The following is a 25,637-nucleotide window of genomic DNA, read 5'->3' as shown; positions in this document are numbered from 1 at the left end:
TCAGTTGGTTGGGCTCTTGATTTTGGCTCAGGTCATGATTTTAGGGTCTTGGAATTGAGCCCTATGTCAGGCTGTGCACTCAGCTGGGCACCTGTTCGTCTTCCTCTCCCCCTCCCACTCTCCCTGCTCGTTCTCTGTCTCTCTCAAATAAATAAATCCTAAAAAAAATTCTCTGGTTTTTCTGAGATAAATCTTCTAGGAATGGTTAGTCTCAAGAGTGGCCTCACTATAACCTGAATTTTCCAGTCATGGGGGAGCCCTGGGTAGCTCAGTGGTTTAGCGCCTGCCTTCGGCCCAGGGGCGTGATCCTGGAGTCCCGGGATCGAGTCCCACATGGGGCTCCCTGCATGGAGCCTGCTTCTCCCTCTGCCTGTGTCTCTGCCCATCTCTCTCTCTCTCTCTCTCTCTCTCTGTCTCTCATGAAAAAATAAATAAAATATTTTTTTAAAAATGAATTGTCCCATGTAGTAGTGTGAAGTCTGAAGTTCATCAGAAGGTTGTTGAGCTCTTCAGAGAAAGGTCTTTGCCTTTCTGCGTTTTCCCTGTGTTTTGTTTTCTGTTTTGTTCACTTCTCTTTTACCTTTATTTCCTTTTTTCTACTTACTTTGGGTTTCCTCTGCTGTTCTTTATTTAGTTTCCCCCCCAACATTTTATTATAAAAATTTTCATGCCAAACAAGTGAAAGAATTATAGTTTGAACACCCATAGAATTCCCCCTAGATGCTACAATGTACATTTTGCTGTATTTGCTTTTTCTTCTGTTTGTCTGTGTACTACTAATTCCTCTGTCCTTCCATCAGTCCCTTTTTTTTTAAGATTTTATCTATTTATTCATAGAGACACAGAGAGAGAGGCAGAGACACAGGCAGAGGGAGAAGCTGGCTCCATGCAAAGAGCCCGACGCGGGACCCCACCCGGGGTCTCCAGGACCACACCCCGGGCTTAGGCGGTGCTAAGCCGCTGCGCCACCGGGGCTGCCCAGTCCCTTTTCTTTTTGTGATGAGTTTCATAGTAAGTTTCGGAGATCAGTACACTTCACCCCGAAATACTTCCACAGGCCTGTCATTAACTAGAGGTCACTACTTGTTAATATTGTTTGTCCTTAATGCTTAATAGGTATTTTAATTAAAGGAAATTCATAAGTAGCATCATATGGTATTTGGTTGTATGTGATAAAGTTTTAACATAATCCCCATGTGTATTACTCACATATTTTCGTTTTATATTTATGGTGATGTGACTCTTGTTTTTTTAAGTGAGCTTTATTGAGGTATAATTTATATTTTTTGAAGTTCACCATTGTTAGGTATACAGTTTTGTATATTGAGAAAGTGTTAGTCTTGTAATACCACCAGGTTCAATATATTGGACCTTTGCATTCCCCTAAGGGATCTCTTTGCCCTGTTGTAATTCAACTTCTTTCTCTCATATCTGGGATTTGGACACTTGTCATTTCTATTCTTCTAGTTTTATCCTTTCTGTAATACCTTATAAGTGCCTCTTACGGTAAATAACCTTATGTGTGTTGCTTTTTTCACTTACCTTAATGACTTTTAAGTTCATCCATGTTTGATGTATTATCAGCATTTTGTCCTTTTCAAAGGTGAATAATGTTATATCTGTTTGTTTTATTAAGCAGTTTACACACTTTAGAATTTTTAAAAATTTTTGGTTACTAAAGGAAGCCTGTATGAACCTTCATGTTCAGCTGTTTGGACATGTTTTCATCTTCTTGGGTAAATATCTTGACTGGGATTGTTTGGTCTTATGGTAAATGTATGTTTAACTTCACAAGACATCATCACACCGGTTCCCTGCATGGCTGACCATTTTTGTCGACCAACAACAACATGGGAGTTCTAGGTGTTTTACATCCTTGCTAGCTCTTGGTATTACGAACATGGTTAGTCTTTCTAGTAGCTGTGTTGGAGCATCTCATTTTGATTTTAATTTGCATTTCTCCAATAACTAATGTTTAGCGTCTTTTCATGTGCCTATTTGCCATCTGCATATCTTGGGTGAACTGTTTGCCATAATGTTTTGCCATTTTTGTTGCTATGCAATGTTTAAGAGTTCTTCATATATTCTGGATGCAAGTCTTTTATCAGCGCCGTGTTTTCCACATATTTACTCCCAAACTGTGGTTTGTTTTTAATAATGTCTTTCAAAACAAGACATTCTTTTGATAATGCCCTATTTATCAAGCTTTTCTTTTATGATTCATGCCTTTTGTGCCCTATTAAACAATTCTCTAATCGATGGTAACAAAGAGCTTCTCATATGATTTCATTCAGAAGATTTACAATTTTAGCTCTTATATTTAGGCCAATGGACATAACGAGAGAAGTATTTCTTACCAGGTGTGAGGTAAGGATCAGTGTTCTTTTTTTTAAGATTATTTATCCGTTTGACACAGAGAGAAAGAGAGAGCATGTGCATGCGTGTGTGCCCACAAGCAGTGGGAGTGGCAGGGAAAGGGAGAAGCCGGCTCCCCACCAAGCAGCTTGATGCAGGGCTTGATCCCAGGACACTGCGATCATGACCTGAGTCAAAGGCAGGTGCTTACTTAATGGACTCAGCCACCCAGGTGCCCCTCAATGTTCTTTTGTGTGTGTGTGTGCATATTCAGTTATTCCAGCAGCATTTTTGAAAAGACTGTATTTCCTCTATCAGTTTACCTGGGCCCCTTGTTGAAAACAGTTGAGCGACAGGTCTACACGCCTATACCACACTTCTTAATTACTAAAGCCTTACATTAAATGTTCAGATGAAGTGGTATGAATCTTCCAACTTTGTTCTTCCTTTTCATAATGTTTTGGCTATTCTGGGTCCTTGATATCTTCATGTAAATTTTAGCATCAGCTTGTCAGTTTCTACATAATAGCCTGCGGGAATTTTCTTTGGGATTGAACTGAATCTGTGGATCATTGAAATACTAACAATATTGAGTCTTCCAATTCACGAACATGATATCTCTCTCAATTTATTTTGGTCTTTTAAAATCTCTCTCAGGAATATTGTAGTTTTGAATGCATGAGTCTTACATAGGAAATGCAGTTGCAATTTAAATATTCTATTTTCAACATACTTTTAAAAATATTTATTTGTTAGAGAGAGAGAGCAAGAGAGAAAGAGTGGGTGAGTAGCAGACAGAAGGAAAGGGAGAAGCACTCCCTGCCCAGCAGGGAGCCCAATAGTCCAGGATTGTGACCTGAGCCCAAGTCAGACCTGAGCCAAAGTCGGCTGCTTAACCAACTGAGCCACTCAAGTGCCCCTCAACATATTTATTTTTATTTTTTAACATATTTATTTTTTGACAATATCTCCTTAATCTATTTTTTTTAGTTTAATAGTTGCTCTAGGGATTAAGATCTGGTGTGTAAGTTAACCTTTTACATTTTACTTAGACTTACATTTTATTTTTTGTTTTAATAATTTTTAATTTTGATATAGTTTCAAATTTATAGAAAATTTCAAGATTAATACCAGAAGCTTCTATAGACTCTGCCCAGATTCACGAGTTGGTTGCATTTCACCCCGTTTGGTTTGTCATGTTCTGTGTCTACATCTATTTATTATCTATATGCATATACTTATATTTAAATCCATTTATTCTGAACCATTTAAGACTGGAGGCACAATGTTCCTTCACCCATTAACACATCACCATATATTTTCTAAAAACCAGTATTCTCTTGTATAACCCACTGCTGTTATCACAATTGGGAACTTTCACGTTGATATGGTTCTCATATCTAACACACTGTGTTCAAATGTCACCAGCTGTTCCAGTGATGTCCCACTGGGGGGCCTTTGCAACACAGGTTGCCATGGCAACATTTTTTTTTAAATAGTCAAAACTACAAATTTATTTATTTTTTAATAATAAATTTATTTTTTATTGGTGTTCAATTTGCCAACATATAGAATAACACCCAGTGCTCATCCCGCCAAGTGCCCCCCTCAGTGCCCGTCACCCATTCACCCCCACCTCCCACCCTCCTCCCCTTCCACCACCCCTAGTTAGTTTCCCAGAGTTAGGAGTCTTTATGTTCTGTCTCCCTTTCTGATATTTCTTACCCATTTCTTCTCCCTTCCCTTCTATTCCCTTTCAATATTATTTATATTCCCCAAATGAATGAGAACATATAATGTTTGTCCTTCTCCGATTGACTCATTTCACGCAGCATAATACCCTCCAGTTCCATCCACGTTGAAGCAAATGGTGGGTATTTGTCGTTTCTAATGGCTGAGTAATCCATTGTATACATAAACCACATCTTCTTTATCCATTCATCTTTCGATGGACACCGAGGCTCCTTCCACAGTTTGGCTATTGTGGACATTGCTGCTATAAACATCGGGGTGCAGGTGTCCCGGCGTTTCATTGCATCTAAATCTTTGGGATAAATCCCCAACAGTGCAATTGCTGGGTGGTAGGGCAGGTCTATTTTTAACTCTTTGAGGAACCTCCACACAGTTTTCCAGAGTGGTTGCACCTTCACATTCCCACCAACAGTGTAAGAGGGTTCCCTTTTCTCCACATCCTCTCCAACATTTGTGGTTTCCTGCCTTGTTAATTTTCCCCATTCTCACTGCTGTGAGGTGGTATCTCATTGTGGTTTTGATTTGTATTTCCCTGATGGCAAGTGATGCAGAGCATTTTCTCATGTGCATGTTGGCCATGTCTATGTCTTCCTCTGTGAGATTTCTCTTCATGTCTTTTGCCCATGTCATGATTGGATTGTTTGTTTCTTTGGTGTTGAGTTTAATAAGTTCTTTATAGATCTTGGAAACTAGCCCTTTATCTGATACGTCATTTGCAAATATCTTCTCCCATTCTGTAGGTTGTCTTTTAGTTTTGTTGACTGTATCCTTTGCTGTGCAAAAGCTTTTTATCTCGATGAAGTCCCAATAGTTCATTTTTGCTTTTGTTTCTTTTGCCTTCGTGGATGTATCTTGCAAGAAGTTACTGTGGCTGAGTTCAGAAAGGGTGTTGCCTGTGTTCTCCTCTAGGATATTGATGGAATCTTGTCTCACATTTAGATCTTTCATCCATTTTGAGTTTATCTTTGTGTATGGTGCAAGAGAGTGGTCTACTTTCATTCTTCTGCATGTGGATGTCCAATTTTCCCAGCACCATTTATTGAAGAGACTGTCTTTCTTCCAATGGATAGTCTTTCCTCCTTTATCGAATATTAGTTGACCATAAAGTTCAGGGTCCACTTCTGGGTTCTCTATTCTGTTCCATTGATCTATGTGTCTGTTTTTGTGCCAGTACCACACTGTCTTGATAACCACAGCTTTGTAGTACAACCTGAAATCTGGCATTGTGATGCTCCCAGCTATGGTTTTCTTTTTTAAAATTGCCCTGGCTATTCGGAGTCTTTTCTGATTCCACACAACCTTTAAAATAATTTGTTCTAACTCTCTGAAGAAAGTCCATGGTATTTTGATAGGGATTGCATTAAACGTGTAAATTGCCCTGGGTAACATCGACATTTTCACAATATTAATTCTGCCGATCCATGAGCATGGAATATTTTTTCCATCTCTTTGTGTCTTCCTCAATTTCTTTCAGAAGTGTTCTATAGTTTTTAGGGTATAGATCCTTTACCTCTTTGGTTAGGTTTATTCCTAGGTATCTTATGCTTTTGGGTGCAATTGTAAATGGGATTGACTCCTTCATTTCTCTTTCTTCAGTCTCATTGTTAGTGTATAGAAATGCCATTGATTTCTGGGCATTGATTTTGTATCCTGCCACGCTACCAAATTGCTGTATGAGTTCTAGCAATCTTGGGGTGGAGGCTTTTGGGTTTTCTATGTACAGTATCATGTCATCGGCAAAGAGGGAGAGTTTGACTTCTTCTTTGCCAATTTGAATGCCTTTGATGTCTTTTTGTTGTCTGATTGCTGAGGCCAGGACTTCCAGTACTATATTGAATAGCAGTGGTGAGAGTGGACATCCCTGTCTTGTTCCTGATCTTAGGGGAAAGGCTCCCAGTGCTTCCCCATTGAGAATGATATTTGCTGTGGGCTTTTCATAGATGGCTTCTAAGATGTTGAGGAATGTTCCCTCTATCCCTACACTCTGAAGAGTTTTGATCAGGAATGGATGCTGTATTTTGTCAAATGCTTTCTCTGCATCTAATGAGAGGATCATATGGTTCTTGGTTTTTCTCTTGCTGATATGATGAATCACATTGATTGTTTTACGAGTGTTGAGCCAGCCTTGTGTCCCGGGGATAAATCCTACTTGGTCATGGTGAATAATTTTCTTAATGTACTGTTGGATCCTATTGGCTAGTATCTTGTTGAGAATTTTTGCATCCATGTTCATCAGGGATATTGGTCTGTAATTCTCCTTTTTGGTGGGGTCTTTGTCTGGTTTTGGAATTAAGGTGATGCTGGCCTCATAGAACGAATTTGGAAGTACTCCATCTCTTTCTATCTTTCCAAACAGCTTTAGGAGAATAGGTATGGTTTCTTCTTTAAACGTTTGATAGAATTCCCCTGGGAAGCCATCTGGCCCTGGACTTTTGTGTCTTGGGAGGTTTTTGATGACTGCTTCAATTTCCTCCCTGGTTATTGGCCTGTTCAGGTTTTCTATTTCTTCCTGTTCCAGTTTTGGTAGTTTGTGGCTTTCCAGGAATGCATCCATTTCTTCTAGATTGCCTAATTTATTGGCGTATAGCTGTTCATAATATGTTTTTAAAATCGTTTGTATTTCCTTGGTGTTAGTAGTGATCTCTCCTTTCTCATTCATGATTTTATTAATTTGAGTCTTCTCTCTCTTTTTTTTAATAAGGCTGGCTAATAGTTTATCTATCTTATTAATTCAATTCTTTCAAAGAACCAACTCCTGGTTTTGTTGATCTGTTCCACAGTTCTTCTGGTCTCGATTTCGTTGAGTTCTGCTCGAATCTTAATTAACTCTTCTTCTGCTGGGTGTAGGATCTATTTGCTGTTTTTCCTCTAGCTCCTTTAGGTGTAAGGTTAGCTTTTGTATTTGAGTTCTTTCCAGTTTTTGAATGGATGCTTGTATTGCAATGTATTTCCCCCTTAGGACTGCTTTTGCTGCATCCCAAAGATTTTGAACGGTTGTATCTTCATTCTCATTAGTTTCCATGAATCTTTTTAATTCTTCCTTAATTTCCTGGTTGACCCTTTCATCTTTTAGCAGGATGGTTCTTAACCTCCACGTGTTTGAGGTCCTTCCAAACTTCTTGTTGTGATTTAGTTCTAATTTCAAGGCATTATGGTCTGAGAATATGCAGGGGACGATCACAATCTTTTGGTATCATTTCAGACTCGATTTGTGACCCAGTATGTGGTCTATTCTGGAAAAAGTTCCATGTGCACTTGAGAAGAATGTATTCAGTTGAGTTTGGATGTAAAGTTCTGTAGATATCTGTGAAATCCATCTGGTCCAGTGTATCATTTAAAGCTCTTGTTTCTTTGGAGATGTTGTGCTTAGAAGACCTATCAAGGGTAGAAAGAGCTAGATTGAAGTCACCAAGCATAAGTGTATTATTATCTAAGTATTTCTTCACTTTGGTTATTAATTGATTTAAATATTTGGAAGCTCCCACATTCGGGGCATATATATTGAGGATTGTTAGGTCCTCTTGTTGGATAGATCCTTTAAGTATGATATAGTGTCCCTTTTCATCTTTCACTACAGTCTTCGGAGTAAATTTTAGTTTATCTGATATAAGGATGGCTACCCCTGCTTTCTTTTGAGGACCATTTGAATGGTAAATGCTTCTCCAACCTTTTATTTTCAGGTTGTAGGTGTCCTTCTGTCTAAAATGAGTCTCTTGTAGACAGCAAATAGATGGGTCCTGCTTTTTTATACAGTCTGAAACCCTGCGCCTTTTGATGGGGTCATTAAGCCTGTTCACGTTCAGAGTTACTATTGACAGATATGAGTTTAGTGTCATCATGATATCTATTCAGTCTTTGTTTTTGTGGATTGTTCCACTGAACTTCTTCTTAAAGGGGAATTTTAAGAGTCCCCCTTAAAATTTATTGCAGAGCTGGTTTGGAGGTCACATATTCTTTCAGTTCCTGCCGGTCTTGGAAGCTCTTTATCTCTCCTTCCATTTTGAATGAGAGCCTTGCTGGATAAAGTATTCTTGGTTGCATGTTCTTCTCATTTAGGTCCCTGAATATATCTTTCCAGTCCTTTCTGGCCTGCCAGGTCTCTGTGGAGAGGTCTGCTGTTACCCTAATACTCCTCCCCATAAAAGTCAGGGATTTTTTGTCTCTTGCTGCTTTAAGGATCTTCTCTTTATCTTTGGAATTTGCAAGTTTCACTATTAAATGTCGAGGTGTTGAACAGTTTTTATTAATTTTAGGGGGGGAATCTCTCTATCTCTTGGATCTGAATGCCTGTTTCCCTTCCTAGATTAAGAAAGTTTTCAGCTAGGATTTGTTCAAATACATATTCTGGCCCTCTGTCCCTTTCGGCACCCTTGGGAACCCCAATTAAACGTAGGTTTTTCTTCCTCAGGCTGTCGTTTATTTCCCTTAATCTATCTTCATGGTCTTTTGTTTGTCTCTTTTTTCCTCAGTTTCCCTCTTTGCCATCACCTTGTCTTCTATGTCACTCACTTGTTCTTCCATCTCGTTAACCCTCGTCGTTAGGACTTCTAGTTTGGATTGCATCTCATTCAATTGATTTTTAATTTCTGCCTGATTGGATCTAAATTCTGCAGTCATGAAGTCTCTTGAGTCCTTTATGCTTTTTGTCTAGAGCCACCAGTAGCTGTATAATTGTGCTTCTGAATTGGCTTTCTGACATTGAATTGTAATCCAGATTTTGTAACTCTGTGGGAGAGAGGACTGTTTCTGATTCTTTCTTTTGAGGTGAGGTTTTCCTTCTAGTCATTTTGCTCAGTGCAGAGTGGCCAAAAACAAGTTGTATTGGGAAAAGGAGAAAAAGAGAGGAGACAAAGAAGGAAAGAAAAGAGAAAAAGAGAAAAAGAAAAAAGAAAAAAAGAGAAGAAAAAGAGAAAGAAAAAGAAAGAAAGGGAAAAAAGGGTGGGGGAAGCAAACAGAAATCAAAAAGCAAAAAAAAAAAAAAAAACCAAACAAACAAAAAACAGGGGGGAGTATCTTCTGTTTCTGTATACTTTAAGTCCCTTGACTTCCCCTGGAACTTGTCCTTCTAGCTGGTCTTCTGGGGGAGGGGCCTGTTGTGCTGATTTTCAGGTGTTAGCACTTGGGGGAGCTGCTCTTCCCCCTGCTGGTGCAGGGCTCAGTGGGGGTTGTTTAACCCGTGAGGCCCCAGGAGGAACAACCCCAGTGGAGGGGCCAGCTCCGGAGCCCTGGATTCAGCTCCCACAGTTAACTATGGAGCTCTCTGTCTGCAGGGCCTGGAAGTTCCGGGGGCGGGGCCGCTTATCTGCTCAGCTCAGGGCAGGAACGTCCTTGTGGTCCTGGGCCCTTCCGGCCTCTGCCTGTCCCGTGGGGAAGGCCGCATCCTGAGCTGTGTCCCCGCGCCCTGGGCTCCCGGGCCTGCGCTGTTGGATTCGTGGTCCCACGCGCAGCCCCCTCAACGGAGCCCCGGCCTGAGCCCCTCCGAGCTGCTCCCGGAGCCGCGCAGCCCCCTCCGCACGGAGCCTCTTCCTCTGCTGGAGCCGCCTCGGAGCTGCTCCGGGGGCGCGCAGCCCCCTCTCCGCGGAGCCGCCGCCCGAGCCCCTCTGAGCTGCTCCCGGGTCCCCCGCGCTGTAGCCCTTAGGGAGCTCGGCGTACTCTCCTGGGCGCTCAGGAGTCTGTTAGTGTCCCAGGGAGCCTGAGGGCATCCCCGCCCTCCTAGGGTCTTGCTCTAACTCCTTGCGGGCGCCTTTCCACCCGGGAAGATTGGTGAAGCTCCTGCTTCTCCGGGACGGGGCTCTCCTGTCCTGGGGGCGCTCGCCCCGGCCTTAGCCCGGCTCCTCGCAGGGCCCCTCCCCCTTGGATGCCTTTTGTTTATTTCTCCCCCCCCCCCCCCCCCGTCTTCCTACCTTGATAGAAGCACGAACTCTTCTCACTGTAGCATTCCAGCTGTTCTCTCTTTAAATCTCAGGCCGAATTCGTAGATTTTCAGGATGATTTGAAGGTTATCTAGGTAATTTGGTGGGGACAGGTAATTTGGGGACCCTACTCTTCCGCCATCTTGCCCCTCCCTCTGTTATAGTTTTCAAATGCATTATATCTATATACATTTTAACCTCCTAGACAATGTTACAGTTGTTGCTTTCAACTATCATATATACCAAAGAATTCAAAAGGAAAAAATAATCTGTTATACTTGCCAAGATATTTTACCATTTCTGCTGCTTGTTATTTATTCCTGAAGTTCTGTGCTTCCCTCTGATATTATTTCCCTTCACTCTGAAGATCCTGTATCATTTCTCTTAGAACAAATCTACTGGTGACAATGTCTTTTGTTTTCCTTGTGTGAATGTTTAAATTTCATCTTCATTGTTGAAGGATATTTTTGCTGGATATAGAATTCTGGGTTGACATTTCTTTACCTTTAGTATTTTTAAGGTGCTCTAATATTGAGCTGCCTGGGTGGCTCAGTCAGTTAAGTATCCAACTCTTGATTTTGACTCAAGTCATGATTTCAGAGTTGTGAGATAGAGCCCTATATGGGGCTCCCCTCTGGGCATGGATCCTGCTTAAGATTCTCCCTCTCCTTCTCCCAGTGCCCTTCCCCCCTCCCTCTAAAAAAAATTCTGAAAGCAAAAAGAAAGGCCATTATCTTCTAGCCTGTGTTGTTTCTGATAACAACTTCACAGACATTTGAATCATTGTTTCCTCATAGGCAGTGTGCTTTTGTTCAAGATTTTTTTTCAAGTTTGCTTTCCAGCAATTTGATTGTAATAATTCTGGGGGTTTCTTTGAGTTTGTTGTTTCTGGTGTGCTAAGTTTCTTGGATGTGCAAATTTATGTCTTTCTCTAAATTTGGAAATTAAAAATTATTTTAATTAATATTTAAGTATTTAAAGATTTGAGAGAGAGAGAGAGCTAGAGAGGGAGCATGAGTATGGGGAGGAGCAGAGTCAGAGGGAGAAGCAGACTCCGTTGCTGAGGAGGTAGCTCAAGCGGGACTTGATCCCAGGACTCTGGGATCATGACCTGAGCAGAAGGCCAATGTTTAACTAACAGAGCCACCCAGGTGCCCCCATATTTGGACATTTTTTGGCCATTATTTCCTCAGATCTTTTTTTTTTTTTTTTTCTGCAGTGGTCTCTTTTCCTTTGAGGGTTCTAATGACATGAATGTTGGGCCTTTTGATATTGTCCCACAGGTATCTGATACTGTTTTTCCTTTTATTTTTCCCAGTCGTTTTTCTCTCTATTCCACAGATTGGCAGGTCAGATCATCTTTGTCAGTTTAACTCCAAGTTCATTGACTCTTGCCTCTGTCATTGCCATTCTAAGTCCCTCCCATGAGTTGGTTTTTAAATTTCAGATCATTTTGTTTTTTAGTTGTAAATTCCAATTTCTTTTTTACAGTTTCTATCCCTCTTGAGAACTTCTATTTATCCATTTATTTCATGTATATTTACCTTTATCTCATAGAGCTTAGTTTTAGTAGTTGCTTAAATGTCTGATAATTCTAGTACCTGAGTGATCTCAGGACTGGCATCAGTTGATTGTCTTTTCCCTTACGAATTGGTCACCTTTTGCTGGTTGTTTGTTATATTGAATAATTTTGGATTCTATCCTAGCTATTGGAGATTGTTTTGTTGTTTTTAATCTTTTTTTGTTACATAATAGGCCTGGTTAGATTCAGACCACCTGTTTTGTCTCACCTCCTATGGGCATTAATTTCATCTAGTTCAGATTTGAGCCATTGCCATGCTTCTTTGAATCTTTCCTGTGTATGCACCATTCAGGGGTTAGTTTGAGACTTGAGTGGTGATTTAAGTCTTTGTGCAATTATCAAAGACTTTGCTGTCCTGCTTTGGGTCTGTCTCATGCATTTGTTACTCTGACTTGAACTGTGATTTAGATCTTAGTTTAGTTCACTTCTTAAAGCTTTGGTGTGAGGCTTTTCTTGCCTTTGCATGCATAGCCCTTGGACGAGCTCAGGACTTGTGGAGGTACCATGGGGACAAAGTTTTGCAATAGGATAAGGGAGAACAAAAGGGAGACTCACTCTATGAGCTGCTTCTCTACCTTTTAACTCTCCTTCAGAGACTGTCTGCTTTTATTTATTTCTCAGAACCTTCAAGTAGTTGCTTTACATATTTTGTCCAGAGCTTTTTCCTTGCAAGAATCAGTAAGAGAGGCTGTTGTAGATCTCCATTGTGGCCGGTAATGGAAACCTTGATTTTATTCATTCTCACTTTTTTCTTTGTAATTTCTGTCCTGCTAGTTTGAATTGAATTTTTTCCTTTTCTGGTTTCATAAAGTAAAAGCTTAGATCATTACTTTGACAGCTTCCTTTTCTAATGTAGACATTGGGAGAGCTATAACTGTCTCTGAGTACTGATTTAGCTGTTTTCACCCCCTTTGTTATGGTGTAATTGACATATAAGAAATTGCACATCCTTATGTGCACGATCTGGTAAGTTTTGACATGCACATCCATGAATCTATCACCACAATCAAGATAACAAAGTCATAGAATATGTTGGGAAGGATTTCCTCCCTCTTCAGTTCTATGGAAGAATTTGTATAGACATTGGTATTACTTTTTCCTTAAGTGTTTAGTAGAATTCTCCAGTGAAGTTGCCTGGGCCTGGAGTTTTCTTTATGGAAGGGCTTTATACTACAATTTCAATATCTTTAATAGATATTGGTTTATTCATATTATTTATTCTTTTTAAAAGATTTTATTTATTTATTCATGAGAGAGACACAGAGAGAGGCACAGACACAGGCAGAGAGAGAAGCAGGCCCCATGCAGGGAGCCTGACGTGGGACTCGATCCCGGGTCTCCAGGATCATACCCTGGGCTGAAGGCGGTGCTAAACCACTGAGCCACCCAGGCTGCCCCATATTATTTATTATTATTTATTCTTTTTTTTTAAAGATGTATTTATTTATTTATGATAGACACACACACAGACAGAGAGAGAGGCGCAGAGACACAGGCAGAGGGAGAAGCTCCACGCCAGGAGCCTGACGCAGGATCCATGCCGGGAGCCCGACGCGGGACTCAATCCTGGGACTCCAGGATCGCACCCTGGGCCAAAGGCAGGCGCCAAACCGCTGAGCCACCCAGGATTCCCCATATTATTTATTCTTGAATGAGCTTTGGTCATTTGTGTCTTTCAAGGAGTTCATCTGTTTTACCTAGGTTGTCAAACTTACTGGCATAAAGGTGTTCTTAATATTCTTTCATTATATTTTTAATTTCTGAGGGTCATTGGGTAGCCTCACTCTAATTGTATTTTTTTAAGATTTTATTTATTTATTTATTCATGAGAGACACATAGAGAGAGGCAGCGACAGATGAGGGAGAAGCAGGCTCCCTGCAGGGAACCTGATGCGGAAGTCAATCCCAGGACCCCAGGATCACGCCCTGAGCTGAAGGCAGATGCTCAACCACTGAGCCACCCAGGCATCCCACCTCTCTTTAGTTTTAAAAGTTCAGTCACGTGTAGTGGTGAAAACTATGAACTTCACTGAAAGGGAAATCTCTCCTCCAATGAATGCCTGCTTCACTGCTTCGGGCTGGGCATTTTTAGTAGCAAAAGAAGCATGTTCCACTTTTTCTTTCTTTACTCTCCTCATCAGCGCTTCCTTCTTCCTCTTATCCCCTACTCGACAACTAGGCCATCTCTCGCTCCCTGGCTGAAGCAAGTGAGGAAGGAAAAAAATACGAAGGATAAAAATACTTTGTCCGAACTGATCAAGATGTAATCTGATGCTGGTACCCTTGGCACATGGCAGATTCTGAAGACTGATGCTTCTTCCTATCCTTGGCACTTTGATGGTTTCCCTGGAGATGCTTGGCTAGGGCCGTGATCGCAGTTTTCTCATCATAGGCATCTGGATGCTGGCAGGAAGCCTTCTTTCCAAAGTAGCCCAGTCCTGTTCACATCCAGAGGGGCCACATCTGGCTTAGAGAGAGAGAGAGAGAGAGAGAGAGAGAGAGAGAGAATGTATGTGTTTGTATGTGTGTCCCTGTGTGTCTGTGTGTCCATGTCTGTGCACCTTGACCTCTATACCCCCTATGCAACCTCTTTACTACCACAGACTGCCTCCATCCACCTGGCACCTATAGTTTTTCTAGGTGCAAATTAGGTGCCAAGCTCTAATGTGTTTACCCAAACTCTAGCAGACATGTATCAAGCAAGTTGTCTCCTTGAAGTCCTTACTAGGTTAGGGGTCAGGTGGACATACTCCACCCACTCATGTTGTTGAAGAGAGAAAATGCTGCCACTTTCCTGCAGCCCTCCCAGAAACAGTCTTCATCTTCAGCTTCTTCAACCTTAACCTCTTAGACTTTTCAGGTATATGTTAGTGCTGAGGGACATTGAGTGGTTGTAACCTGCTCTTTTTAAGTCCTGCAAGGGTGTCTGGACTGGAGAAGCACTTGGTAGGATTTTATTATCAGGCTTTGAAACAGAAAGAGTGTACTTTTTTTTCTTTTTTGGTCTTGTGATGAGAACTTTTAAGATTTACTTTCTTAGCTGCTTTCTAATATATATTACTATTATTATTTATTATTATTATTTTAAAGATTTTATTTATTCATGAGAGACACAGAGAGAGAGAGGCAGAGACATAGGCAGAGGGAGAAGCAGGCTCCCTGCAGGGAGTCCAATGTGGGACTCAATCCCAGAATCCTGGAATCAGGACCTGAGCCAAAGACAGATGCTCAACCACTGAGCCACCCAGCTTCCCCTATAATACAGTATTATTATTAAGTATAGTCACCTTGCTTTATGTGGATTTATTAATGATAAAATAGATATTTTACTTTGATGAAATATGAAATAATTATGGCATTTGTGTTACAAACAACATGCTTCTCAAATATAAAGATGTAAATGGAGAAACAAAGCCACGAATGGTCCAAGTTTACCGTACCACTCTCAGAAATGATTATCCATAGCCTAACATTATAAAGTATTACAGTATAATATTATAATACAGCTAGGTTTCAGAAATATTTACATCTGACAAAAAATAGAATTTACATTCTTTTTAAAGTCTTATGGAACAATTACAAAAATCTCTTTGGCTACAAAAAAATCTCTAAAATTTCTCCTAAGTAGAGTTTCAATGCTTTACATTTTCTGGGCATAATATAACTCTAGTTTAATGGGAAAAAGAGAAAGTAGTAAAATAAACCTACCTAATTTGCAATAAACATTCTTCCTGGGCAGATGACCAAAAAAAACAAAAAAACAAAACAAAAACACCAAAATTGAACTTAAAAAAACAAAACAAAACAATGTAAAGAATCTATCAGTACCTTATGACAACAGAAAATCACACACAGACATAGACACACATACACTGATGTTCATCATAAAATTGAGGACAACCTGGGTGGCTCAGCGGTTTAGCACTGCCTTCAGCCCAGGGCATGATCCTGGAGACCCGGGATCGAGTTCCACATCGGGCTCCCTGTGTGGAGCCTGCTTCTCCCTCTGCCTATGTCTCTGCCTCTCTCAATCTCTGTCTCGTCTCTCATGAATAAATAAAATCTTTAAAAAATACTCTTCCTTTTTAAATTTAAATTCAGTTAGCCAACATATTAGTTGGCTAACATCATTAGTTTCAGATGTAGCATTCAGTGATTCATCAATTGCATATAACACCCAGTGCTCATTGCATCATGTGCCCCCCTTAATGCCTATCACTCAGTGACCCCATCCCCCTACCCACCTCCCCTTCAGCTTTACATGAGTTTTAATATCATGTTAAACCAATTCCCCAAGAGTATGGGTTGCAGCTGGGTGGGCAGATAGACCTTCCTGAAATACACACACACACACACACACACACACACACACAATGGAATATCACCCAGCCATCAAAAAGAATGAAATCTTGCCATTTGGAACAGCATGGATGGAACTAGAGGGTATTATGCTATGTGAAACGAGTCAGAGAAAGACAAATACCATACAATCTTACTCGTATGTGGAATTTAAGAAACAAAACAGATGAACATAGGAGAAGGGAAAGAAAAAGAGAGGGAGGCAAACCATAAGAGACTCTGTACTAGAGAACAAACTGAAGGCTGTTGGAGGGGAGGGGGGCAGATATGCTAAACAGCAATGGGGATTAAGGAGGGCATTTGTGATGAGCACACTGGGTGTATATATAAATGATGGATCACTAAATTCTACTCCTGAAATCAATACTATACTACATGTTTACTAAGTAGAACTTAAATCAAAACTTTAAAAAAAATGGATGCCTGGATGGCTCAGTTGGTTAAATATCTTCCTTTGGCTCTAGTCATGATCCCAGGGTCCTGGGTTCGAGCTCCACATTAGGCTCCCTGCTTAACAGGGAGCCTGCTTCTCCCTCTCCCTCTGTTTGTGCGCTCTCTCTCTTTTATTTGAAAGAGAGAGAGCTCAAATAAATAAATAAAACCTTAAAAAAAATAGAGGTGGATGCTATGAAAGCATAGAGGGGAGGAAGTAATAACCTTGCCCAAATCTTTTCACAAACTCCCCCACTGAAAAACGGTATGTGTCTCTCATTTTGTTCTAATTGTCTTTGGAAAACAAAGCTGATTTTTAAAAATACAATTTAATATGGTTCCCCTTTAACGGGGTTAATATATATTTATTGTGTATTACTATGTTAGTATTTCTTCTTTCTTGTATTTTCTATATATCCTGCTTCTTCTTTACCTCTTTTTTTTTAAAGACTTTATTTATTTTAGAGAGCAAGAGTGAGTGGAGAGGTAAGGGCAGAGGGAAAGGGAGAGAATCCCAAGCAGACTCTGCTGAGCATGGAACCCAATGTGTGGAGCTCAACACAACCTGAGCCAAAATCAAGAGTTGGATGCCCAACCAACTGAGCCACCTAGGTGCCCCTCTTTGCCTCTTTTCTCTTGCCTTTACTGCATTTTTTACCCCCACCCCCATTTTTTCCCTTTGGTTATTTTCCTCCTGAAAAATTCAAGTACCAAGCATTATTCTCAGCCAGACATTGTATGTGGCCAATTCCCTGCCTTTTCTTGTCCACAGACATCTTTATTTTTGTCATCTTTTCCTGTGATCATCTATCTGGGGATAGAATTCTAAGATGACACCAAGCTTCTCTCCGGACTTTTAAGTACATTGTTTAATCTTTTAGTTTCTTTTATTGCTGATGAAGTCTGATGTTGAGCTCATTGTTTCTTTACAGCAATTCTAAAAATTTCTCTGTGGCAGCTTCCCATATGTACTTTCTGAATTGAAAGTTCTGTGGTTCCACTGAACTCTGTCCAGGTTCAGTTTTGCTCTTATTTACCACACTCAGGACTCTGGACATTCAGTGGTAGGATGTGTACCTTTCTTCCATCCAGAAAACTATCGGTCATTGTCTCTTCAAATATAGCCTAGTTCAGAGGTCACCAAGACCACTACCATATTTAGAGATTTTTGAGGACTCGTGGGACTGGGCAGATAGTTGCATCCATAGCTACAATTTCTTACAGCAATGTAGTAAGGAGATTCCACTAAATCCAAAGGGAAAAGACACTAGCAGAGGCTGGATGAATCCACAAATAGGATTCCTTATGCTTGCTCTCTCCCTCCCAGGAGATCTAGGGTCATCCAGGGCACTCTTCTCCCAGCAGAGAAGCTGCAACAACATATGTGCCCAGGGAAGCCCATTAGAAACTCCACACTGCCAGTTGTTCTGCCTAGCATGTATACCCAAATTTCAGACTCACAGAAGGAAAGGAGATGTGCCGCATAAATCACATTGTTTGTATAAGCAGCCTCATCAGTTAGGGAATGGTGGAGACGTTCTTGATCTCCCAAGTTCCCAGATGTCAGCCAGGGTCCAGCCTTGCAAGCTAGCCTTTCTCAGTATGGCAGTCTCAGGGCTGTCCTGTTAACCCTTTTCTTGGCATGTTGCCCTGTCCCTTTTTCTCCAACCTTTCTGTTTGGATTTTCTATTAATCCCATGTTGGAGCTTAACATTTTTCTGTTTGTCTTGCCATATTTCCATTTTGTTAGCTCTTTATGCCACATTTTGGGTCATTTCCTAAGATCTCTCAGCCGATTCATTAAATTTGTCTTTATCTGTGACTAATCTACTGTTCAACCTCTCTATTTAGAGTTTTAAGAATGCCTATATTTTCTTTTATGCTTCCTTTCTCGTGTTCTCCCTCTTACCCCATAATATAGCTCTTAAACCCTGTTTCATTGAATATTTGAAATATACTTATTAAAAAATATTTATTTTTTCATGAGAGACAAAGAGAGAGAGAGAGGCAGAGACACAGGCAGAGGGAGAAGCAGGCTCCATGCAGGGGGCCCGACATGGGACTCGATCCTGGGTCTCTAGGATCATGCCCTGGGCCAAAGGCAGCACTAAACTGCCTGGCCACCAGGGCTGCCCGAAATATACTTATTTTAAAGTCCAGATTATTCTGTTAGCTACAGTTTTAGGAATGGGAGTATCTTTAGTGTATCTGCTGATTATCTCTGAAGATGCTTAATTTCTTTGTGAGGTTTAAATTATTTTACTGTGAACTCTTCAGTGAGAATTGGTTTTCCTTAGAAGTGATGTGAGTCCTAAACTATAAAAAGATAAGAATGTATCTTTTAGAGTTTGCCACTGCTAGGAACCTACTAATAATAGGACCAATTTTCACGTTAATTATTCAGCTTGTGGGCTCTGTACTAAAATTATAATCACTTCAGATTGAGTTATACAAATGGATTTTGATTTCTTATATATAGTATCTTTATTTCCACTTTCCTTGACCAGTGGGGAGTCTTTCCAGCTCCCCGCTAACAACCATGGACGTTCCTTATGATTCCAGCTTTAAGCGAGAATTACATATCAGTTTCCTGAACATTTTTGCCCTAGGTCTGGATTTCACTGCAGATCCTCAGCCTTCAGTTTCTGTTCATCCCATCACTTTAAATTTCCACTTCACTTTTGACACCTAATACATTTCTTGTTTTTTTTTTAAGACTTTATTTATTCACAGGAGTCACACAGAGAAAGAGAGAGGGAGAGAGAGGCAGAGACACAGGCACAGGGAGAAGAGGCTCCATTCAGGGAGCTTGATGTGGGACTCAATCCTGGGTCCCTAGGATCATGCCCTGGGCCAAAGGCAGCACTAAACCGCTGAGCCACCCAGGCTGCCCCATTTCTTGGTTTTGAGCTTGACTATGTAGTAAAATATTTTTGTTAAATATGGCCCACACGTTGTGTTTGCAGTCAGAGGAGGTGGTGCTAGTGGGAGATAGAGAAAGTCCATCCACATCAGCTCAAGTCCCTGATAGTTCACAGCAAGACATTTATAAACTAATTTTATTCCATAACATTATGGTAGTAATGTTTGCAAGTTTGATGAGTTTCTTGCATTTTTTTTAGAATTCTGGCAAGTTGATGACCAGATAGACCACCACAAGGAGAGCCAAGACAGACTTCTGTGGCAAACTGCATTAGTAGACAAGGAAGCACAGAAAGATCAAAGTGGCCAAGAATTCACAACCTTCAGAAAAATCATTTATCCAAACACAGACTTTGTTTCGATAAGACAGAGACTCCCCAAATATTATTCGTGGGGAAGGTGTTCAAAACATAATTTAAACTTTCTTTGTCAAAATAGAAGCTCTATGAGACAAAAAGATGATGAATATAAGGTACATTGGAAATCATGCTTCCATTCTAATCTTGATAAAGCTCAATCATTTGCAGAGACATTTTTTGAGCCTAATGAACATGGAAAAACCCTCCACCATAAGCAAGCACTTAATAAAACTCAAAGAATTCAAACTAGGGAGAAACTCTATGAGTGTTCTCAATGTGGGAAAGTGTTTATGCAGAAAGCAAACCTCGTGGTACATCAGAGAACTCACACAGGAGAGAAGCCTTATGAATGCTGTGAATGTACAAAAGCCTTCAGCCAGAAATCAACCCTCATTGCACACCAGAGAACTCACACAGGGGAGAAGCCCTACGAATGCAGTGAATGTGGGAAAACATTTATACAGAAGTCAACTCTGGTTAAACATAAGCGAACTCACACAGCAGAGAAACCATTTGTATGTGGTGAATGTGCAAAAGCCTTTAAGAGTTCTTATCACCTTATTAGACACGAGAAAACACACATTAGACAAGCATTTTATGAAGGAGTCCACTCTGGTAAGTCCAGCCTTATGCATCAAAGGACTCTTAAGGGTGAGAAAACTGAGTGTAATAAACATGGGAAACCCTTCAATGAGAAACACAACCCCATTAAACACCACACATTTCATACAAAAGAGAAACCTTATGAGTGCAGTAAATGTGGAAAAAGCTTCAGGGGAAAATCACACCTCTCTGTTCATCAGAGAATTCATACAGGAGAGAAACCTTATGAGTGCCGCATATGTGGGAAGACATTTAGTGGAAAATCACACCTCTCTGTCCATCATAGAACTCATACAGGAGAGAAGCCTTATGAATGCAGAAGATGTGGGAAAGCATTTGGTGAAAAGTCAACCCTTATTGTACACCACAGAACTCACACAGGAGAGAAACCCTATAAATGCAATGAATGTGGGAAAGCCTTCAGCGAGAAGTCACCACTGATAAAACATGAGAGAATTCATACAGGAGAGAGACCCTACAAATGCAGTGACTGTGAGAAAGCATTCAGTAGGAAGTCAACTCTAATTAAACATCAGAGAATCCACACAGGAGAAAAACCCTATGAATGCAGTGAATGTGGGAAAGCCTTCAGTGTGAAATCAACTCTCATTGTACATCACAGGACTCATACAGGAGAGAAACCCTATGAATGCAGGGATTGTGGAAAAGCCTTCAGTGGGAAGTCAACTCTCATGAAACATCAGAGAAGTCATACAGGAGATAAAACCTATAAAGATACTTGAGAATGAGATAATTTATTAGTCATGCCTCTTTAGGTATCCATTCATCCTGAGGAGTAACCTTATAAACATCAAGAATGTCAGAAACTCTTAATATGTTATTTAATCTTCCTTTAGTATAATAAAAGGTATAAAAGCTTAATTCCAGAAGCATGTAATAAATGTGAATTTTTTTACCCAGAATTCTTACCCATGAGTGGAAAATTGCACATCAAAGAATTCAAAAGTGGCAAAATTACAGGTGTATGGATGTGAGATGACCTTGAGAAAGAATTTAAGGGTCATTGCCTGTCAAGAGTATTTAATAAGTTTAGAAAACCATGTTAGCAAGTATGAGAGAAACATGTTCCGTATTTTTAAAAAGATTTTATTTATTTGAGAGAGTGTGCATTAGTAAAGGGCAGAAGGAGAAGCAGACTCCCACTGAGCGTGGAGCCAGATGCAGGTCCCAATCCCAGGACCCCGAGATCATGCCCGGAGCTGAAACCAAGAGTCAGTCACCCAACCAACTGAGCTACCCAGGCACCCCCATGTTCCATATTCTATACCAAACATTTTGTGGGAAAGGTGCAGAGGTTGCAAACAAGCACTTAAATATAAAAAACAAGGTTTACTGTGGAGTAGAGTCCATTTTTGAAAGAACAGTATAGAACATAAACCATTAATCCTAGTTGGGGTAGACTCCCCCTGTTGTTTCTTAAACAAATAGAAAAATTGCTCCCTTAAAAAGCATGAGAGAGGTTGAGTCATCAGGATCCCTGAAACAAAGGGGCTAGAAGAGATCTTACATGTTCTTCTTCATCTTAAGTACAAAAATGCAAATCTCACACAAAAGGCACACCTCACTTAGAAACAGTGCTAAAAATTTAATATTCTTTGTCTTTTAAGAAAACGTAATCAATCAGTTCATGGTGAGGCAGTAAGAGAGTTTTAATTTTCAGAGTATCTCCTGTAACAGCAATATTTAAATTCCAAAACAAATGAATTGAATATCCTATAATAGGCAATTGATTAAAATTTGATATATCTTTAAGGTGGGATAATATAGACCAATCAAAATCATCTTTATTATGTTTGAGGAAATGTTTATGGCAATCTGTTAAGTAAAAAACATTAAAAAACAATATACCATATGATTTACATTATAAAAAAGTACACAGAAGGCTATGCACTATTGTATCAGTGATTCTGGGTGGTAGAAATATGGCAAATTTATGCTGAGTAAAATTATATGCCCATATATATTTGTATTTATATGTTTTAGATGTGTTTATAGGTAGATACATATATTTGTATTATATTTATAAATATTTTAGGTGTGTGTGTAGGTAGGTAGACATGTAGAACAAAAAGCTAGGAAGGAAATATACCAAATTATTAATCAAATTATCATTTGGGTGTTGGGATCATTGATTTTTAAATGTTTTGAGTGTAGTCTCCAGAGACTAACAAATTGTTTAAAGTAATCCTGTGCATATTTAATTCTGTCTTTCCATCCATTTTCCCTTTCAGCTTTGTATTTGATATTGAGAATATATTTTGCATGTTGAGAATGGGTATCCTGAGATTTTAATATCTGTATGTGATTTTTTTTCTGTAAGAATAAAAATATCTCCACAGTTCACCAAATCCTGTGACAAAAGTTGTCAGCTAACAGATTTAACAGATGAGATGTAGTGAATGGTCAAAGATACCACAAGTAATGAGACAAAACTGACCTCAGACACCAAATGTAAAGCTCATTTCACTGTGATATCGGTGAATGCTTTTTGCTCATATTCCTTCCTTCTCGTCCTAGTATCAGCAGTTGTATCAGGCACATCCTAGGTGACCCCAGTGAACTGTGCCCTATGTAAATCCTCTTCCCTTGAGTGTGGGCAAAACAGACTTGCGAGGCAGGGAAAGATGGTGGAAGAGTACAGTCCCCAAGTCACCTGTCCCCACCAACTTACCTAGATCACTTTCAAATCATCCTGAAAACCTATGAATTTGGCCTGAGATTTAAAGAGAGAACAGCTGGAATGCTACAGTGAGAAGAGTTCACGCTTCTATCAAGGTAGGAAGACGCTAAAAAAAATAAAAAAGCATCCAAGGGTGGGGAGAGGTCCCCGTGAGGAGCTGGGCTAAGGCTGTGCGGGGAGTGCCCCCAGGACAGAAAAGCCCAGTCCCCGAGAAGTAGGAGCTTTACCAACCTTCACAGACGGAAGGACGCTGGTAGGGAGCTCGGGCGGGATCCCAAGAGGGGCGGGGATGCACTCAGGCTCCCAGGGGCACTAAGAGAGGAACTGCACCCCAGGGAAGAGTGCACCACACACCTGGGCCAATTTCCCTAAAGGCCTGGAGCAGGCGCCCAGCAGGGCAGGAACAGCTCGGGCAGCTCAGGTGGCGGCTCTGCATGGAGGGGGCTGCGCGGCCCCGGGAGCGCAATTCCAGCAGTGCAGGCCCCGGAACCCAGGGCACTGGGGGACACAGCCCAGGATCCGGCGCTCCACCGGGACAGGCAGAGGCCGGGAGGACACAGGACAGCCAGGACGCTCCTGCTGCCAGGCGACCCCAAGCTGTGCAGATTGGCGACCCCTGCCCCTGGAGCATCCAGGCCCCTGTGGACTGGGAGCTGCGGTACTTACTGTGGGAGCTGACTCCCGGGCTGGAGAGCTGGCTGCCGCCACTGTTGTTGTTTCTCCTGGTGTCACCTTGTACCTGGACTGAGCAGGGGCGTCACAGGATAAACAGCTCCCACTGAGCTGTGCACCTGGCAGGGGCCTGGGCAGCTCCCCCAGGTATACACACCTGAATCACCAGGCCCCTCCTCCAGAAGACCAGCTGGAAGAACAGGGGAAAAGCAAGTTATTCACCAAGCAGCGCTGGAAAGTTGCAGAAGTCAAGGGATTTACAGTATATAGAATCAGAGGATAGTCCCCCTTGTTTTTTGTTTTCTGTTTGTTTCCCCTCCTTTTTTTCCCTCTTTTTCTCCTTTTTCCAGTGCAACTTTTTTTTGGCCACTCTGCACTGAGCAAAATGACTAGAAGGAAAAACTCCCCACAAAAGAAAGAATCAGAAACAGTACTCTCTCCCACAGAGTTACAGAATTTGGATTACAGTTCAATGTCAGAAAGCCAATTCAGAAGCACAATTATAAAAATACTGGTGGCTCTAGAAAAAAGCATAAAGGATTCAAGAGACTTCATGACTGCAGAATTTAGATCTAATCAGGCCAAAATTAAAACTCAATTAAATGAGATGCAATCCCAACTGGAGGTCCTAATGACGAGGGTTAATGAGGTAGAAGAACGAGTGAGTGACATAGAAGACAAGTTGATGGCAAGGAAGGAAGCTGAGAAAAAAAGAGAAAAACAAAAAAGATCATGAGGAAAGGTTAAGGGAAATAAATGACAGCCTCAGAAGGAAAAATCTATGTTTAATTGGGGTTCCAGAGGGCGCCAAAAGGGACAGAGGACCAGAAAGGGTATTTGAATAAATCATAGATGAGAACTTCCCTAACTTGGGAAGGGAAATAGGCATTCAGATCCAGGAGATGGATTCCCCCCCCTTAAAATCAATAAAAACCGATCACCACCCCAACATTTAATAATGAAACTTGCAAATTCCAAAGATAAAGAGAAGATCCTTAAAGCAGCAAGAGACAAGAGATCCCTAACCTTTATGGGGAGAAGAAGTATTAGGTTAACAGCAGACCTCTCCAGAGACCTGGCAGGCCAGAAAGCACTGGCAGGATTTTTCAGGGTCCTAAATGAGAAGAACATGCAGCGAAGAATACTTGAGCAAGGCTCTCATTCAGAATAAAAGGAGAGATAAAGAGCTTCCAACATAGGCAGAAACTGAAAGAATATGCGACCACCAAACCAGCTCTGCAAGAAATATTAAGAGGGACTCTGTAAAAGAAAGAGGAAGTCCAAGAAAACAATCCACAAAAACAGGGATTGAGTAGGTATCATGATGACACTAAATTCATATCTTTCAATAGTAACTCTGAACGTGAATGGGCTTAATGACCCCATCAAAAGGCGCAGGGTTTCAGACTGGGTAAAAAAGCAAGACCCATCTATTTGCTGTCTACAAGAGACTCATTTTAGACATAAGGACACCTACAGCCTGAAAATAAAAGGTTGGGGAACCATTTACCATTCAGATGGTCCTCAAAAGAAAGCAGGGGTAGCCATCCTCATATCAGATAAAGTTTATCCCAAAGACCGTAGTAAGAGATGAAGAGGGACACTTTATCATACTTAAAGGACCTATCCAACAAGAGGACCTAACAATCATGAATATTTATGCCACTAATGTGGGAGTGGCCAAGTATATCAATAAATTAATAACCAAAGTTAAGACATACTTAGATAATAATACACTTATACTGGGAGACTTGAATACGGCACTTTCTGCAATCGATAGATTTTCTAAGCACAGCATCTCCAAAGAAACAAGCTTTAAATGATACACTAGACCACATGGATTTCACGGATATTTACAGAACTTTACATCCAAATGAACTGAATACACATTCTTCTCAAGTGCACATGGAACTTTCTCCAGAATAGACCACATACTGGGTCACAAATCAGGTATTAACTGATACCAAAAGACTGGGATTGTCCCTTGC

At 40.8% G+C, this 25,637-nt stretch overlaps 2 protein-coding genes across 25 annotated transcripts in view; one reads left to right on the top strand and one right to left on the bottom strand.

The window, feature by feature from the left end:
• Window positions 1-22,645, top strand: part of ZNF674 (zinc finger protein 674) — a 33,140-nt gene extending 10,495 nt beyond the window's left edge. For all 16 annotated transcript variants that reach the window (XM_025468916.3, XM_025468908.3, XM_025468911.3 and 13 more), the window contains one exon: window positions 19,515-22,645. In XM_025468916.3, the coding sequence (XP_025324701.1) occupies window positions 19,515-21,019 (1,505 nt within the window). In that variant the 3' untranslated portion in view covers window positions 21,020-22,645. The remainder of the gene's footprint in view (window positions 1-19,514) is intronic.
• Window positions 7,344-25,637, bottom strand: part of KRBOX4 (KRAB box domain containing 4) — a 39,679-nt gene continuing 21,385 nt past the window's right edge. For 5 of the 9 annotated variants that reach the window (XM_049107713.1, XM_049107712.1, XM_049107715.1 and 2 more), the window contains 3 exons: window positions 23,807-23,839; window positions 23,644-23,721; window positions 13,391-14,068 (listed from right to left, as the gene is read on the bottom strand). In XM_049107713.1, the coding sequence (XP_048963670.1) occupies window positions 13,962-14,068; window positions 23,644-23,721; window positions 23,807-23,839 (218 nt within the window). In that variant the 3' untranslated portion in view covers window positions 13,391-13,961. Of the gene's footprint in view, window positions 7,483-13,390; window positions 14,069-23,643; window positions 23,840-25,637 lie in introns of those variants that run through there. The other 4 variants (XM_049107716.1, XM_049107718.1, XM_049107717.1 and 1 more) reach the window with 4 other exon arrangements.

The sequence above is a fragment of the Canis lupus genome, chromosome X, assembly GCF_003254725.2.
Source record: "Canis lupus dingo isolate Sandy chromosome X, ASM325472v2, whole genome shotgun sequence".
NCBI lineage: Eukaryota > Metazoa > Chordata > Mammalia > Carnivora > Canidae > Canis > Canis lupus.
This window is presented reverse-complemented; position numbering and strand designations above follow the sequence as displayed.